The following is a 17666-nucleotide window of genomic DNA, read 5'->3' as shown; positions in this document are numbered from 1 at the left end:
GGCGGCGGCCGTGGCCGTGGCGCGTTCCTGGGGCCCTCCCCCCGAGCCTCTCAGGCCTTCGGCTTCTCCGTCCCTCCCGGGGGCCTGCGGGCCGGCGCGGAGCCTCCCAGACTCCCGGGCGCCGCGCAGCCCCCTCCCCCACCCCTCAAGGCCGAAAATAGGCCTTGGCCGCCCAGCCGGCGCAGGGGAGGCCTGGAACTGGGTGCCCTGGAGACGTAGGTAGTTCGCGCCCGTCGCTGGCGGCCTTGAAGCGGTAGGGAGACGCAAGCGCTACGGTTGTCTTGTTTTGTTTTAACGTAAAGATGACGTGCTCGGCCCAGGTATACGAGGGAGTGTAGGTGCCCCCCCCCGGCCCCCCACTCCTTCATTGTCTTCTCCAAAGTTAAAGCTTCGCGGGGCCGGTGGAGCGCTGCCTGGGGAAGGAAACGCCGGGCTCCGCTTCAGGCTTTATCTGGCCCCCGTCTCTTCTGAGCCTTCGTGTCCACTCCCGCTGGGCTAAGATGTCGTCTGGCCCCAGAATTCAAAACGAGCGTTTCGTTGTCTTTTCTCTTAAGTGTGTGAGTTTCGGTCTTTTCTTGAACCAGTACGTGAAATTGTCCTGGGTTCGGTGGCGTTGGCCCAGCTCCCGAATCAGCTCGTCGCTGAGCTTGCTGGGCTGGCTCGTGTCCGTTTTTCCTGCACGCCCACCGCCTCTCTTCTGGTGCGTTTCGTTTCTTGCGTGTTTTCCGTCTTGAATTGAGGATTGTCTTGTCTCTCTTTGTGTGGCGTCGTGATAAATTGCCCAGTGAAAGGAAAAATGTTTTTGTCTTGCAGTCGATTTTCGCTTTGTGATTTTTATCTTGGATAACTTTTGTGTTCTCACAGTCTGTGGACCCTAGTTGAGAATGTTTGTTTTACGAAGTTAGCTGTTTCGGGTGACTTCTGTGTGTGTTGATGTTCCCCCTTCGCTTTTTCCTTTTGGTGTTCTGAGCACTGCCTCAGATGCTGTGGGCTGCTTGGGGGGAGGGGGGAGGGGGAGGACTTGTTTTTTAAAGTTCTCCAATTAGTTGTGACTTAATGTCCTTTCTTTAGCAGCTGCTGGTTTGCCCTCTTAAGGGAGTGGGAGGACTTTTGTGTGAGGTGGTATGGAAGTGTGGGTGAATGGTTAAGCTGAAGAATTAATTGCACGCTGGAAGCATTCTGCAAGGAAGGCAGAAACTAGGGTGGGATTTAGAGAGGCAAAGAAGGACCTAGGTTTAGAGTGGGGAGGATTGGTATTTGAGAAAATGAAAGTGAGTGTTGGAAGGTAAAGAAACTCATTTCTAGTGCTGTAACGAAAATTTTCATTTTTTTTGTGCATTTTTACTTGCTTTTCCTAGATTGAGCTTCATTTGTCACTCCTGTACCTTAGTGTGGTTTTCTGATTTTTCAGTCCTCTGGAGTCTGCTCCTGGGGTTGGGCAGGGACCCAACCTTTAGAGTTGGGGGATAGAGGTACAAGCAGTCCTGGAATTGGGCAATTTTCCTTCCATTCTCAATCTCCCCATACTTAAAATTTTGTCTTACTATATCCTTCAGGTACTGATATGCTGTTTCTTCTGGAATTTTAAAAACGTAGGCTTCCTTTGTATCCGTGTTTATCTACCTTTGCTTATTTTTCACTAATCTCTTCACTTGTTCCTTGGGGTTTTTGAGGGGGGTAGTTTTCCCTCACATGTTTGTGCTCTGTGAAGCTGTCGCGGACGAGGTGAGATGGAGGAAGAAATAATGTATATGTAGTAGGAGAAAAGAATAAGAAATGTGTAGCTAAGAAACCTAACCAGAAAAATCGAGGGGGTTGAGGGCTTTTCAGAGCCATGCTGGGGTTGGGACAGGTCGAGAGGATAGAACCTTGGTGTAGGAGGCACGAGGAGAACATGGGAGAGATAAGGCAGGTCTGGAAGAGAAACACAAGATAACAGGGAATTGGTAGGGAAAGTTGACAGTTTTGCCTTAGTGAAGGGCTGTGAAGGGGGGGGTGTTCTGAGTAAGTTTAGGGCAAGGAATGTAGAAGAGGGCAATGGGAACAGTTGGAGCAGAGGAGGTTTGATCAGAGCATTGAGCTGCAAACAGGTGATGTTTAAGGGGAGCTAATGAGACTTGGGTGAGCTGCCGAATACGTGAGAAATCCTATTGGGAAGGAAATTAAAGGAGCAAGATACCAGGCAAGGTAGTTGATAGCTTATAAATATTTGAAATCAGGGAAATGGCCTCTCCTCGGGGAGGTAAAGTACAAGAAGATTATGTAGCCAAGGTTCTTGTGTTTCTGATATGCATGCTGGCTTTTATTCTTGAGTGTGAGGCTGCATGGGATTCTTGGTTTATGTCAGAAACCATCCAGTCCACGTGTTAAGTATGTAGGGGTTGTTTAGTCTGTTTTGCGTTTGTGACGTGGTAGTCTGAAGTTCTTAGGTCAGTTCTGAAAAGAATTTTTGGATTTGGACTGTGGGCCCGTAGGTACCACAGATTTGTGGTAGTGGTGGTCGTGCCCTGTTTGGGGGCCTCAGTCAGTCAGTTGCCAGATGTCGGAAAGTAGATTAGTGGGTGGAGACATTGGTGCTTATGGGAGCCAAATGAGAATAAAGAGTGTGGAAAAATTCGAGAGAAATAGGTTTCTTATTTTCTTAGGGTGGAACACGAACATCTAGGTGCAAACAGAAATGGAAGTGGCTCTTAGCCTTTGAGGGAAAAGGCTGTAAGAGCTGGGGTAGGATTGAGTGGAAAGAGAGTATGGGAAGGGGAAGGGAAGGAAGGGTTTTTGTTAGAAGACCAGGAGGATTATGCAGATAAAGGAGTTTAGTTGGAGCTTCCTGTTGAAATAGGGGTGAAGAACAGGGATTTGGGTGGTGGCAAGTGGTTAGTTTGGGGTCAGGGCCCTGACCCGTGTTTCCCCGCTCCCCCCCAGGAGCGGTGGTGCCCCCCCGGGCACGGGGCCATGTACAACGGGATCGGGCTGCCGACGCCCCGGGGCAGCGGCACCAACGGCTACGTCCAGCGCAACCTGTCCCTGGTGCGAGGCCGCCGGGGTGAGCGGCCTGACTACAAGGGAGAGGAGGAACTGCGGCGCCTGGAGGCTGCCCTGGTGAAGCGGCCTAATCCTGACATCCTGGACCACGAGCGCAAGCGGCGCGTGGAGCTGCGATGCCTCGAGCTGGAGGAGATGATGGAAGAGCAGGGGTGAGGGGAGGGCTGGGGGAGAGCCAAGCACTGAGTGAGTGCAGAGCTGGGGGAATTAGGTGGGATGTAGGGAGTTGAGGGCTTGTTGAAGAGGCCTGGAGAGGAGTTGCAGGAGGGGAGGAGGTAAAGGAGCTAGCAGATTGAGAGGAGTTAAGGGACAGCTCAAGGTGGGAGATGAGGAAAGTCTGTACCAAGAGAAAGCCTGAGGGAATTTGAATTATTAGGATGAAGACGCTTGGGGAAAGAGGGAAGCCATTGAAAAACAAAAAGGTGCTTTAAGGGGAGAGGTGGGAAAGCAGGTACCCGGCAAGAAAAGAGCTGGAGTAGAAGCTGACAGGTGTTGTCATTGGTAGAGAAGAGGAAGGTAAATGGATTTAAGGATTGAGGCCTTGGAAGGTAGTGAAGGCAAGAAAACAGGAATTGAAATACTAATCTGGATAAGAGGGGATCATGGGTTGGGTAGGGAAGTGAAATTTTGGAAAAGGAGTACAGTGAGAAAACCTTTTAGAGCAGTGGTTTTCAAACTTCAGCAGTGGCACCCTTTTTATACAATGCACTTTATTTTGGAATCTCAGGAAATACCTGTTGTTGAAGTCGAGGAGGAGCACCTGGAACTTTGCCTGCTTAGCTTTCCTCTTTTAGCCCCTGGAGTTTAGCCTGTTTAAAATCCACTGTTCTAGAGGCTATAGTAAATGGAGGGAAGAAAGAACACTGAAAGATCAGAAAGATTTAAGAGAAGGGCCCTTTGGGTGACAGTGAGTGAAAAGTTTTATGTGTGCATGGAAAGGGAAGGGATCCTCCTGGGAATAAGGAAACTTTAACTTGGGACTGGGTTAAGTGCCTAGTCAGGCTTTAACCTTGAAGGGATTTGTTCTTCAGGTACGAGGAACAGCAAATTCAGGAAAAAGTGGCTACCTTTCGACTCATGTTGCTGGAGAAGGATGTGAACCCTGGGGGAAAGGAAGAGACCCCAGGGCAGAGGCCAGCGTGAGTGTTTTCATTGTCTCTTATTTCCTCTGGACTGCACTGCTTCTGCTGTTTTCTCCTCTTCAGCTTCCTCCCTGCTCTTTCTCCCAGTTTCTTCCCAGTCTCATTTGGCTGCCTCCGGTGGTGTGAGCAACCCTGATCTTTTCTCTTCCCTTCTAACCATTGCCTTTTTCCCCCCAGGGTAACTGAGACTCACCAGTTGGCAGAACTGAATGAGAAAAAGAATGAGCGACTCCGTGCTGCCTTTGGTATCAGTGATTCCTATGTAGATGGCAGCTCTTTTGATCCTCAGCGTCGTGCTCGAGAAGCTAAACAACCAGCTCCAGAGCCTCCCAAACCTTACAGGTACTCAAGGTCAAGAAAGCATGTCAGCTGCTTTTCTTCTAAGCGCTCTGCTCTATTTAGGGATGAGGGGGACTGTTCCTTCCCAAAGTGTTCAGATTTTGTTGTTTTGAAGTTGAAATGTCTGAGAAAATTCATCTTAGCACTCATCCTGCTTCTTTTCATCTTTCTCCAGCCTTGTCCGGGAGTCCAGCAGTTCTCGCTCACCAACCCCAAAGCAAAAGAAGAAGAAAAAGAAGAAAGATAGAGGACGGTAAGTTAGTTGGGATGTCACTTTGATAAGCAGACGACCGGTCTTGTCGTCCCCCCCCCCCCCCTTCTGGAAATAGAGAATTATTTTGGGAAGCAGGAGAGAGTTGCGAGATACATCAGGGAAGAGGGAGTTACCATTCAGATTTCAGTCACGGGAAGGAATGTATTAAGTTTATTCATTGGGGAAGGTTTGATTCTGCAGCTTTGCCAACTAAGAACTAACTAAGCAACTTCTTGAATTACTGGGCTTTTCGTTTTGAGGTTTGTTGCTTTATGGAAGAGGTATTTCTGCTTCCTGGAGAGTAATAAGTCCTGGGCTTAGGTCTGAGACATTGGTGATGTTTGTGTTTGTTGATTTAGAAGCCTTTTTTGGGGGTGGATTGTAAGTGGGGGGGTCAGAGAAGGAACCCAGGAGAATGACTTTGTTTCTGAACCCATCTTTAGCAGGTCAGAGAGCAGCTCTCCTCGACGAGAGAGGAAGAAGAGTTCTAAGAAGAAGAAGCACAGGTATGAGGTGGGAGTACATGAAGTGACTGGAGAGGTTTGAGGAGTCCAGGCATAGGTATTGGTTTATGCGTTGTTTTCCCCCCCCTCCCCTCCAACAGGTCAGAATCTGAATCCAAAAAACGGAAGCATAGGTAAGAGCTCCTCGGGACATTGGGGACACAGTGACATGGAACGGTGAGCCCTTCTGGCCTTGCCTGTTCTGGAGGGGTTTCTTAGAGTAAAGCTCAGTTCCTTGATCTTCTGTCAATAGTTCTGTCATTTTTTTTATTTGATTTTGGATTTTTTTTTTTAAGATGATTATTTTGAATTTCCATTGTCAGGTCTCCCACTCCAAAGAGCAAACGTAAATCTAAGGACAAGAAGCGGAAGCGGTGAGTGAGTTTGTGTGAATTGGAGGGTAATTTGCTTATTAGGCAGTAGGTTAGGTGAAGTCTACCTGGCGGGGTAAAGGGGAGAATCAGTTGTGTCCTTGACTGATGGTGGAAGGTTGAGGGACCGACGAGGAAAATCCAGTGTAAGCGTAATAGCACCCTGAGCTGTGGTGGTGGCCTTCCTTCAGGTCTCGTAGTACAACACCAGCCCCCAAGAGCCGCCGGGCCCACCGTTCAACGTCTGCTGACTCTGCTTCCTCTTCTGATACTTCCCGCAGTCGGTAAGGGGTGGTCCAGGAGGAAGGGAGGGAGAGGGACTTGTGGGTTAATCAATTTAATATTTATTGAGCGCCCACGGTGTGCTAGGCGCTGCACAGACCATTCGGAAGACACGGTCCCTGCCCTCTAGGAGCTGACAGGCTAAAGCAACAGGATGGACAGACATATACATTTCCCCTTCTCTTTTTTTTTTTTGTTTTTGTTTTTGTTTTTGTTTATTTTGTTATTTTTTGTTTTGTTCTGATGTATATGGACTGCCAGAATAGGGGGGGTGGTGGTTTGTTCGTGGTGTCTGGGGGAGGAAGGAATCCTTACCCTGGCTTCCTTAATCGGGGAAGGCTTCCTGAAGGAGGTGGGCTCAGAGGTGAGTTGTGAATGAAGTGGGTAGGGAATGGGCAGGGTGGAGGGTTTGGGGAGGTTGGGGGAGGTGGATAAAGGGGTAGAGGGAGAACGCTTTTGGGGACTGTTGGGAAGAAAAGGACCAAAGTGAAGTGGACTTGAATTTCCATGAGTGACTTGAGTCTTGTGTGTAAGAGAAGGCTTCTTGGAAGAGGGTTTGTATAGTCAGGAAAGGTGGATGGGAGCTGGGAGGGGGTTCCCTCTTCTCCCCTGAGCTGATTTCTTTCCTCTCCCCTGCCCTCAATTACCTTCCTCAGGTCTCGAAGTGCGGCAGCAAAGACCCATACAATTACCTTGACTGGGCGAAGTCCTTCCCCTGTTTCAGGGCGTCGAGGGGAGGGAGATGCACCTTCTAAGGAACAAGGTACCACCAACACAGGGCAGCCTAGCAGCCCAGAGCCATCTACAAAGCAGCCTAGCAGTCCTCATGAGGACAAAGACAAAGATAAGGAGGTAGGTTACGTCTTGAGTTAATGCATGTTTTTGGGTTGGAGGGTTAGGATGGGTGTTTGAAGTGAAAGAGGGAAGTAAACTGGTTTAAAGAAGTGAATTCGGTTCTTTTCGTAATGCAGTTTTCATTTTATTAAGGTCTTTTTTGCATGTGCAAATTCTAGAGTTAACATTTTCAAACTTCGCCGGTTATTTGTAGGTTTTACGTCACTATCCTGTTTATGCTTTTACATTCAATTTGAGGAAAGTATTTTTAAATCACTTTTAGCATTTTGAGATTTGTCTATAGAGTTTATTTTTGTTAAATGCTGGTTGTAGCTAACTAAAAGTTGTCAATCCACTGGATTGTGGCCTGCAATTTGAAAACACTACTCTGGAATGGTCTTTTCAGTACTTGTCATTTTATGGTTGCTATTCTGATTGAAGCCCTAATTGTGATGTTTTACTGCTTTAGCTATTACAGTGTAATTGGTCTTCGTTAAACGCTTAGCTTTTTTAGTCCCGTTTTCTGTGTCCTCCAGAGTTACTTTTCTAAAGTACAAGTTAGATTACCTCAAGAACTTAATTTCTGTTTTAATTTCATTTATTTGTCTTATATTTAAAGCTTTTCAAACTTGGTTTCGTTTTCTTTTTCTGTACTTATCTGTAGTTCTATTTACATAAATCATAATTGCAAATCTTTGCCTTTGCACCATAATCTTAGTGTTTTTCAAGGGTGAAGTCAGATGTCTCATGCTTCGGGAAACTGCTTTGTTTTTCCGTTTAGTAAAAGTATGCACTTTTTTTCTGTTGCCGTGGTATTTTGTTAGGGTTATCGTAAAACATAGTGTGTTGTTTGTGTTGTGTTTTTTTTCTAGGTTATGAGACTTAAAGTGATAAGATAGCCTGTTCATGTTGTCCCAGTTGTCTTTTTATGTGATCTTTTGTTAATGACTACCTGTGGTGAGGTAAAGGACCAGTTGGTGTTGTAATGGGGTGTGTAGAGGAAAAATTTCATTGGCAAGGATGTTAGGCTCTTATGGGTGATAGGAAGTTTTGGTGTTTAGGTTGATGGGAAGTTTTGGTGCTTATGTTCCTATCCGTGCTTTCTTTTCCACTCTTAGAAATCTGCAATTCGACCTAGCCCCTCTCCGGAAAGGAGCAGCACAGGCCCAGAACCACCTGCTCCCACTCCGCTCCTTGCTGAGCAACATGGCGGCTCCCCACAACCCCTTTCAACAACCACCTTAAGTCAGGAGCCAGTGAACCCCCCATCTGAGGCTTCCCCAACCCGGGGCCGTTCACCACCTAAGTCTCCTGAGAAACCTCCCCAGTCGTCTTCAGAGAGCTGCCCACCATCCCCTCAACCTACCAAAGTTTCTCGACATGCCAGCTCTTCCCCTGAAAGTCCTAAACCTGCACCAGCTCCTGGGTCCCGCCGAGAGATTTCTTCTTCTCCCGCATCCAAGAGTCGCTCACATGGCCGAGCAAAGCGGGATAAGTCACATTCTCATACCCCTTCTCGAAGAGTGGGGAGGTCCCGTAGCCCTACCACCACTAAGAGGGGGCGATCTCGGTCTCGAACCCCTACCAAAAGAGGTCATTCTAGGTCCCGGTCCCCTCAGTGGCGTAGGTCCCGGTCTGCACAGAGGTGGGGACGGTCCAGAAGCCCCCAGCGACGTGGTCGCTCTAGGTCTCCTCAGCGACCAGGCTGGTCTAGAAGCAGAAATACCCAGAGAAGAGGCAGGTCTAGATCGGCAAGGCGAGGCAGGTCTCATTCTAGATCCCCAGCCGCTAGGGGCAGATCTCGTTCTAGAACGCCAGCCCGCCGGGCTAGATCTCGCTCTAGAACGCCTGCCAGGCGGAGATCACGATCCAGAACACCTGCCAGGCGTAGGTCCCGCTCTAGGACACCAGCCCGGAGAGGCAGGTCTCGCTCTAGGACACCTGCTAGGCGCAGATCTAGGACCCGATCGCCAGTACGACGGAGGTCTCGTAGCAGATCACCAGCCAGGAGAAGTGGCAGGTCACGCTCTAGAACTCCAGCCAGACGTCGGTCACGCTCTAGAACACCAGCCAGGAGAGGGAGGTCTCGGTCTAGGACACCGGCAAGACGAGGACGATCTCGGTCTAGGACACCCGTAAGACGAGGACGATCTCGGTCTAGGACACCAGCAAGACGAAGATCTCGTAGTAGAAGTCTAGTTAGACGAGGAAGATCTCATTCTAGAACACCACAAAGAAGAGGCAGGTCTGGTTCGTCATCAGAGCGGAAGAACAAATCCAGAGCATCGCAGAGGAGGAGCAGGTCCAACTCAAGCCCAGAAATGAAAAAATCTCGAGTTTCTTCAAGACGGAGCAGGTCTCTCTCTTCACCGCGGTCCAAAGCAAAATCTCGCTTGTCTTTGAGGCGAAGCCTTTCGGGATCCTCTCCGTGTCCTAAACAAAAGTCTCGGACACCACCAAGGCGCAGTCGCTCTGGATCATCCCAGCCGAAAGCTAAATCTAGAACACCACCAAGGCGAAGTCGTTCTGGTTCTTCTCCTCCTTCTAACCAGAAATCTAAAACACCTTCAAGACAGAGTTGTTCCAGTTCCTCTCCTCAACCTAAAGTGAAGTCTGGAACACCACCAAGGCAAGGGTCTGTAACAAGTCCCCAGGCAAATGAACAGTCTGCGACACCACAAATACAGAGCCGTTCAGAATCATCACCTGACCCTGAGGTGAAGTCTATGACCCCTTCAAGACATAGCTGCTCTGGGTCCTCTCCTCCTAGAGTGAAATCTAGCACCCCTCCAAGAGGTTGCCGCTCGGGATCGTCATCTCCACAGCCCAAAGTGAAGGCAGTAATGTCGCCAGTCCAAAGTCATTCTGGCTCCTCTTCTCCAAGTCCTAGTAGGGTAACCTCTAAAACACCGCCAAGGCAAAGCAGATCAGAGTCTCCTTGCTCCAAGATGGAATCTAGATTGTTGCAAAGACATAGCCGTTCTAGGTCCTCTTCACCAGATACCAAAGTGAAACCTGGAACACCACCAAGACAAAGTCACTCAGGGTCTACTTCACCATGCCCTAAAGTTAAGCCCCATACTCCATCAGGGCACAGTCTTTGTGGATCTAAGTCCCCATGTTCCCAAGAGAAGTCTAAAGACTTACCAGCACAAAGTTCTGGATCCTTCTCTCTCTGTCCAGGAGTAAAGTCTGCCACACCACCAGGAGAAATGTATTTTGTCTCTTCTCTGCAACAGAAAGGACAATCACAGACTTCACCAGACCCTAGATCTGATACTTCAAGTCCAGACATGAAACGGAGTCACCCTGAGTCTCCGTCTCTGCAGAGCAAATCTCACACACCTCTTAAGGGTGGCCGGTCCAGGTCCTCATCTCCAATCACTGAGCTGACCCCCAGATCTCCAACAAGACCAGACAGAAGTGAATTGTCAAGTCCTAGGCTAAAATCTGGAATGTCTCCTGAGCAGAGCAAGTCTCAGTCTGACTCTTTCCCATATCCTGCCATGGACTCTAAATCTCTTTTGGGGCAGAGTAGATTGGAGCCTTCTGAGTCAAAAGAGAAAACAGGCTTACTCCTTCAGGAAGATACTACTGTGTCATCTCCTGGACCAAGAGACAAATCTAGTCCTTTCCCAGTGCAGGATAAATCTGAGTCCTCACCAGTACTCAGAGAGACACCTAAAATCCCATCAAGGGAAAGAGGTGGTGTTGGGTCATCCCCAGATACAAAAGACCAAAGTACGTCAGCTAAGCCAAGCCAAGATGAGGAATTAATGGAGGTCGAGAAATCTGAAGAATCCTCAAACCAGGTCCTCTCTCATTTGTCTTCAGAACTTAAAGAAATGGCTGGAGGTAATTTTGAATCCTCACCTGAAATAGAAGAAAGACCTGTGTCTTTGACTCTTGACCAAAGCCAGTCACAGACTTCTTTGGAAGCAGAAGTCCCTGCAGTGGCCTCAACTTGGAGTGGGCCACGTTTTTCTCCAGAGCATAAAGAGCTGTCTAATTCCTCCCCGAGGGAGAATAGCTTTGGATCACCTTTAGAATTTAGAAACTCAGGCCCTGTTGCAGAAATGAATGCTGGATTTTCTCCTGAGGTTAAAGAAGATTTGAATGGATCTTTTCCTAATCAGCTGGAGACAGATCCATTTGTAGACATGAAAGAACAATCCACAAGGTCCTCCAGACGCAGCAGTTCTGAGTTATCGCCAGATGCAGTGGAAAAAGCAGGAATGTCTTCAAATCAGAGTGTTTCTTCACCAGTGCTCGATGCTGTACCCAGAACACCATCGAGGGAAAGAAGTAGCTCTGCATCTCCTGAACTGAAAGACGGTTTACCCAGAACCCCCTCAAGGAGAAGCAGGTCTGGGTCTTCTCCAGGACTTAGAGATGGGTCTGGGACTCCCTCGAGGCACAGCTTATCTGGGTCCTCTCCTGGAATGAAAGATATACCTAGAACACCGTCTAGGGGGAGAAGTGAATGTGATTCTTCTCCAGAACCAAAAGCTTTGCCCCAGACTCCTAGGCCAAGGAGTCGTTCTCCATCATCTCCAGAGCTCAACAACAAGTGTCTTACCCCCCAGAGAGAACGAAGTGGGTCAGAGTCGTCAGTTGAACAGAAGACCATGGCTAGGACTCCTCTTGGACAGAGAAGTCGATCTGGGTCTTCTCAAGAACTTGATGGGAAGCCCAGTGCGTCCCCTCAAGAAAGAAGTGAATCAGACTCTTCTCCAGATTCCAAAGCGAAGACACGAGTACCACTTAGAGAAAGGAGTCGGTCTGGGTCGTCTCCAGAGGTTGATAGCAAAGCCCGACCGTCTCCTCGCCGTAGTAGGTCTGGCTCATCCCCTGAAGTTAAAGATAAGCTGAGAGTGGCACCCAGGGCACAGAGCGGTTCTGATTCTTCTCCTGAACCCAAGGCTCCTGCCCTTCGAGCTCTTCCCAGACGAAGCAGGTCAGGTTCATCAAGCAAAGGCAGAGGCCCTTCCCCTGACGGAAGCAGCAGTTCAGAGTCCTCTCCAGAACACCCACCCAAGTCCAGAACTGCTAGAAGAAGCTCTAGGTCATCACCAGAGCCCAAGACCAAGTCCCGCACTCCACCTCGCCGTCGCAGCTCTAGATCGTCTCCTGAGCTGACTAGGAAGGCCAGGCTGTCTCGTAGAAGCCGCTCTGCATCGTCCTCACCAGAGACCCGTTCTAGAACCCCCCCGAGACGTCGAAGAAGTCCTTCAGTGTCTTCCCCAGAGCCAGCTGAAAAGTCAAGATCCTCACGCCGGCGGCGCTCAGCTTCATCCCCCCGTGCTAAGACAACTTCAAGGAGAGGCCGTTCTCCTTCACCAAAGCCTCGTGGGCTTCAGCGATCCCGTTCCCGCTCAAGGAGAGAGAAAACCAGAACAACTCGACGTCGAGATAGGTCTGGATCTTCTCAGTCAACTTCGCGGAGAAGACAGCGGAGCCGGTCGAGGTCTCGGGTCACTCGTCGGCGGAGGGGAGGCTCTGGTTACCACTCAAGGTCACCTGCCCGGCAGGAGAGTTCCCGAACTTCTTCCCGACGCCGAAGAGGCCGTTCTCGGACACCCCCAGCCAGTCGGAAGCGGTCCCGCTCTCGTACATCACCAGCTCCATGGAAACGCTCACGGTCTCGGGCCTCTCCAGCCACTCACCGGCGGTCCAGGTCCAGGACACCTTTGGTCAGCCGCCGTAGGTCCAGGTCTCGAACTTCACCAGTCAGTCGGAGACGATCAAGGTCCAGGACATCAGTGACTCGACGAAGATCTCGATCCAGAGCATCGCCAGTGAGTCGAAGGCGATCCAGGTCTAGAACACCACCAGTAACCCGCCGTCGTTCAAGATCCAGAACCCCAACACGCCGGCGCTCCCGTTCTAGAACTCCACCGGTGACTCGAAGAAGGTCCAGATCTAGGACTCCACCAGTGACCAGGAGGCGATCTCGAAGCAGAACTTCCCCTATCGCTCGCAGAAGATCGAGATCCAGAACGTCTCCAGTCACCCGTAGGAGATCTCGATCTCGCACATCTCCGGTAACTCGAAGGAGGTCCCGCTCTCGAACCTCTCCGGTGACACGCCGCCGATCTCGTTCCCGAACACCTCCTGCTATTCGGCGTCGCTCTAGATCTCGGACCCCATTGTTGCCACGCAAGCGTTCTCGAAGTCGCTCTCCCCTTGCTATCCGTCGCCGTTCCAGATCCCGTACTCCACGAACAACTCGGGGCAAACGGTCCTTAACGAGATCTCCTCCCGCCATCCGAAGACGTTCTGCATCTGGAAGTAGTTCTGATCGCTCACGTTCTGCTACTCCTCCGGCAACGAGAAATCATTCTGGTTCTCGGACCCCTCCGGTAGCGCTCAATAGCTCCAGAATGAGCTGTTTCAGTCGTCCTAGCATGTCACCAACTCCTCTGGACCGCTGTCGATCACCTGGAATGCTGGAACCCCTTGGCAGCTCTAGAACACCTATGTCTGTCCTGCAGCAAGCTGGTGGCTCCATGATGGATGGTCCAGGTCCCCGAATTCCTGATCACCCGAGAACATCTGTGCCAGAAAATCACGCACAGTCTAGAATCGCACTTGCCCTGACAGCCATCAGTCTTGGCACTGCTCGGCCACCTCCATCCATGTCTGCTGCTGGCCTTGCTGCAAGAATGTCCCAGGTCCCAGCTCCAGTGCCTCTCATGAGTCTCAGAACGGCCCCAGCTGCCAGTCTTGCCAGCAGGATTCCTGCAGCTTCTGCAGCAGCGATGAATCTGGCCGGTGCCAGGACACCTGCCATACCAACAGCAGTGAACCTGGCTGACTCCAGAACGCCAGCTGCAGCAGCAGCCATGAACTTGGCCAGCCCCAGAACAGCAGTGGCACCTTCTGCTGTGAACCTCGCTGACCCTCGCACCCCTACAGCCCCAGCTGTGAATCTAGCAGGAGCCAGAACCCCAGCTGCCTTGGCAGCTCTGAGTCTCACCGGCTCTGGCACTCCCCCGACCGCTGCAAACTATCCCTCCAGCTCCAGAACAGCCCAGGCTGCAGCCCCTGCAAACCTGGTGGGTCCTAGATCTGCACATGCTACAGCTCCTGTGAATATTGCCAGCTCCAGAACCCCTCCAGCCATGGCACCTGCAAGCCTCACCAGTGCTAGAATGGCTCCAGCCTTGTCTGGTGCAAACCTTACCAGCCCCCGGGTGCCCCTCACTGCTTACGAACGTGTTAGTGGTAGAACCTCACCGCCACTTCTTGACCGAGCCAGATCCAGAACCCCACCAGGAGGCCCAGGCTCCAGAACCCCACCATCTGCCCTCAGCCAGTCTAGAATGACCTCTGAGCGGGCTCCCTCTCCTGCTTCTAGAATGGTCCAGGCTTCCTCCCAGTGTGTTCTTCCTCCAGCTCAGGATCGAGCTAGGTCCCCTGTGCCATCTGCTTTTTCTGACCAGTCCCGAGCTTTGCTTGCCCAGACCACCCCTGTAGCAGGGTCTCAGTCCCTCTCCTCTGGGACGGTGGCAAAGACCACATCCTCTGCTGGTGACCACAACGGCATGCTCTCTGGCCCTGTCCCTGGGGTGTCCCACCCTGAGGGTGGGGAAACACCAGCCTCCACGGGGGCCCAGCAGCCTTCTGCATTGGCCACCCTGCAGCCGGCAAAGGAGCGGCGGAGTTCCTCCTCCTCCTCCTCATCCAGCTCCTCCTCTTCATCCTCGTCATCGTCCTCTTCCTCCTCCTCTTCCTCCGGTTCCAGTTCTAGCGACTCGGAGGGCTCTAGCCTTCCTGCTCAACCTGAGGTAGCGCTGAAGAGGTGAGGGGGCTTGACTTGCAGAACCGTTGGGTGGGGCCGGTTTGGGGGGGGTGGGTGGGGGTGGGGAGGGAGAAGTTCTGTCCAGAGGCTCTTGGCTTTTTGAAAGAGGTATGGGACCTTGACCCTTAAGCTGGGGTAGAAGAGAATGCTGGGGTGGGGGCACCGGGGGGAGGAATGGGACAGGTAAAAGTCTCCTAAGGTTCATTCTCTAGAGGATAATGATAAGTTTTCCGTCTCTACAGAGGACAGAACTAGAGGAAATGGACTTAATTTTACAGCAGGAGGGATGGCAGTTAGACCTCAAGAGGAACTCCCTGGGCTGGAAGGATCTTCAGAGGTCATCCCATCCTTCTCCCTGCCTCCAGGCAGGACGGCCCCTCCCCCAGCCAACCCGCTCGCAGGGGCCTCCCCAAGCCGCGGCTCTCCCGGGAAGGAGACCGCCCAGCTCGGCTTCCACACCTGAGCCCAGGGGCCTTAGTCCTCCTCCATCAGGGACATTCTTGAGGTTTAGCCTTGATCCCTTGTGCTGCGGGCCCGGCCTGTTGCTTGTGTTAGCAGAGGTCGGGGCGTCTCGGGCCACTGCTCTCCAGAGAATGCGCTCGCCGGCTCTCAGCTCCGAGGGCTCCTGGGGCCTTTCTCCGGCACCCCTCCCCCACTGCCGTTCCTCCAGGCCAAGGAAGGTAGGGTCGGGGCTGGGGCGGCGTGTCTCCTCCTGACGCTCTGCTTCTCCCACAGGGTCCCCAGCCCCACCCCAGCCCCCAAGGAGGCTGTTCGAGAGGGACGTCCTCCGGAGCCGACCCCGGCCAAGCGGAAGAGGCGCTCCAGTAGCTCCAGTTCCAGCTCCTCCTCCTCCTCTTCCTCCTCTTCCTCGTCTTCCTCCTCCTCTTCCTCCTCCTCCTCCTCCTCCTCCTCTTCCTCCTCCTCTTCCTCCTCTACTTCTTCATCCCCCTCCCCCGCTAAGCCTGGCCCTCAGGCCTTGCCCAAACCTGCAAGCCCCAAGAAGCCACCCCCCGGCGAGCGGAGGTGAGTGCGGCCTTGCCGGAGCTGGAAGGGGCGGGGTGTGACCCTGGGCGTGAGATCCCTGCCGGGAGTCTCTGGTGGACTGTGGTGTCTGGTTGTGTGGGAGGAGTTGGGCTCTCTCCCTACCACCTGTGCTGTGCCCTGTTCCGGCAAAGGGTCCAAGTGTGGGTGCTCCAGTCAGAATTGTGGAGTCCTAGGTTCGTTCCTCTCCCTTCCCCTGACATGCAGCCTGTTTCCTGCTCCCACGTCCCAGGGATTCTAGATTTTAAATCTCCCCGTTGCTCCCGCCAGGGCTCTGGTCTGGCCACCGTCATCTTCTCCCGACTCTGTCCACAGCCTCTTCCCTGTCTCCCTGCCTCCACGCCATTCTCTTCCACACGTAGCCAGAGGGATCTTTCTAAAACGCACATCTGGTTACTTCCCTCCACTCCACAAATCCTTCCGGGACGCCCTGTGGCCTGCAGGATAAAGCCCCACCTCTGCGGGAATGGCGTGTGAGGCTCTTCACCAACTGGCCTTGCCTGCCCTGTGTTCTCCTCTCCTGCCCGCCCCCACACATGCCCTGTGCTCCAGCCATACCCAGCGCCTTGCAGTCTAAGGAGAACCCCATGCCTTTGGACATGCTGTTCCTTCTGCCTGGAATTCCCTTGTCCGCCTGGTGAACTCCTCGTTCTGCAAGACTCCGCTCAAACAGCACCTTCGAGAAGACTACCCTCCCCCCCCCCTTTCCCCGCCCTGTGTCCCTTCCCCCCGGGTCCCCAGACCCACGTATATCGGTCCTTGTGGGGCTGCTTCCCATACACGGGGCCGAGCGGGCCTCCCTTGGCCTCCCTTCACCACCAGACTGAGCCCCTCCAAGGGCAGGGACTGTCTTTCTCTTTGCATCCCCCGCTGCACCCCGTGCCCTGCCCAGTGGGGCACTCGGTGGATGGTGTGCGGGCGGATGGGTGAGTGAGCAGACAAAGGTGGGTCTGAGGCTGGCCCTGTGTGGTATGAGGTCTGGTGGTCAGGACCTGGGGGGTGGTCCTGAGTGCCGGCTGGTGGGTTTGGAAGAGCGTGGTGCTATGGGAACTTCCTCTGCTCCCTAGGTCCCGTAGTCCCCGGAAGCCAATAGATTCCCTCCGAGATTCTCGGTCCCTCAGCTACTCGCCTGCGGAGCGCCGCCGCCCTTCGCCTCAGCCCTCGCCACGGGACCAGCAGAGGTAAGGCCTCCCGTCAGTGGCCAGCCTGGTCACCACCACTCTGAGCGGCTTTGAGGCTCGAAGTTGCCAGAGGTTGGTGTTGCTTTGCACGTGGGCTGACTGTCCTCTGTTGTTGCAGTAGCAGCGAGCGGGGTTCCCGCCGAGGCCAGCGTGGGGACAGCCGCTCCCCTGGCCACAAGCGCAGGAGGGAGACACCCAGCCCCCGCCCCGTGCGGCACCGCTCGTCCAGGTGCGTCCTTGTCAAGCTCTTGTGCCTGGGGACCTCTGGGGCTGGCTGGGGCCTAGGCACTGATCTCTGTCTCCTCTGTTTCAGGTCTCCTTGAATCTCTGTGGGGGGAATCCCACCACACCCCAAGTTCTGGAGCTGCAGGGAGTGCCCCCTTTACCCAGCAGTGGGGAGGGGTCCTTGTCTGCCCCCCACCCCCGAACCCTGGCAGCCTCCTGGGGGAGGACTCTTCCTCCTTCCTGCTCCCCCCCCCCCCCCCTTTTTCTTTGTTCCTGTGAAATGTTAATCTCTGTGAGTTTTTCCTGGTTCACGTTTTGGGAGTTTTGGGGTGGGTGGGAATGAGAATGGGAGTTGTGGGAGGGGAGGATACAGTTGGGGACACCCTGGTCTTGAGTTAGAAAGGGCTGGGAGGCGTCAGTGCCCCCCTGTAACCCTAAGTTCTGGGGGAGTTGGAACTTGGGAACTTGTGTGAGGTGTTCCTGGAAGGAAGGGGCACGAGTTGAAATTAGTTGGCCCCTACTGTCCCCCAAGTGAGGTTGTGGCCCCTCCCCCAACTTTTCTTCACGTTTCTTAAAGGCATTTTGGTTTTTTAAAATCTGTACAGCAAGAGCAACTTTTTCTGTCAAATAAAAATGAGAAATGCAGGAA

The 17666-nt window shown here is 52.6% G+C and overlaps 1 protein-coding gene across 10 annotated transcripts in view; it reads left to right on the top strand.

The window, feature by feature from the left end:
• Nucleotides 1–17666, top strand: part of SRRM2 (serine/arginine repetitive matrix 2) — an 18146-nt gene extending 480 nt beyond the window's left edge. The window contains exons 1-15 of one of the 10 annotated variants that reach the window (XM_027043491.2): nucleotides 326–557; nucleotides 2923–3194; nucleotides 4074–4181; nucleotides 4362–4526; nucleotides 4699–4776; nucleotides 5223–5282; nucleotides 5381–5413; nucleotides 5603–5653; nucleotides 5842–5934; nucleotides 6589–6784; nucleotides 7885–14570; nucleotides 15306–15593; nucleotides 16679–16792; nucleotides 16911–17021; nucleotides 17106–17666. In XM_027043491.2, coding sequence (XP_026899292.2) covers nucleotides 501–557; nucleotides 2923–3194; nucleotides 4074–4181; nucleotides 4362–4526; nucleotides 4699–4776; nucleotides 5223–5282; nucleotides 5381–5413; nucleotides 5603–5653; nucleotides 5842–5934; nucleotides 6589–6784; nucleotides 7885–14570; nucleotides 15306–15593; nucleotides 16679–16792; nucleotides 16911–17021; nucleotides 17106–17115 — 8322 coding nt within the window. In that variant the 5' untranslated portion in view covers nucleotides 326–500 and the 3' untranslated portion in view covers nucleotides 17116–17666. Of the gene's footprint in view, nucleotides 1–310; nucleotides 558–2922; nucleotides 3195–4073; nucleotides 4182–4361; nucleotides 4527–4698; nucleotides 4777–5219; nucleotides 5283–5380; nucleotides 5414–5602; nucleotides 5654–5841; nucleotides 5935–6019; nucleotides 6297–6588; nucleotides 6785–7884; nucleotides 14571–14812; nucleotides 15594–15926; nucleotides 16350–16678; nucleotides 16793–16910; nucleotides 17022–17105 lie in introns of those variants that run through there. The other 9 variants (XM_027043490.2, XM_027043489.2, XM_053213645.1 and 6 more) reach the window with 9 other exon arrangements.

Source organism: Acinonyx jubatus, chromosome E3, assembly GCF_027475565.1.
Source record: "Acinonyx jubatus isolate Ajub_Pintada_27869175 chromosome E3, VMU_Ajub_asm_v1.0, whole genome shotgun sequence".
Taxonomy (NCBI): Eukaryota; Metazoa; Chordata; class Mammalia; order Carnivora; family Felidae; genus Acinonyx; species Acinonyx jubatus.
The sequence above is the reverse complement of the archived record's forward strand: the minus strand, read 5'-3'. Positions and strand labels throughout refer to the sequence as shown.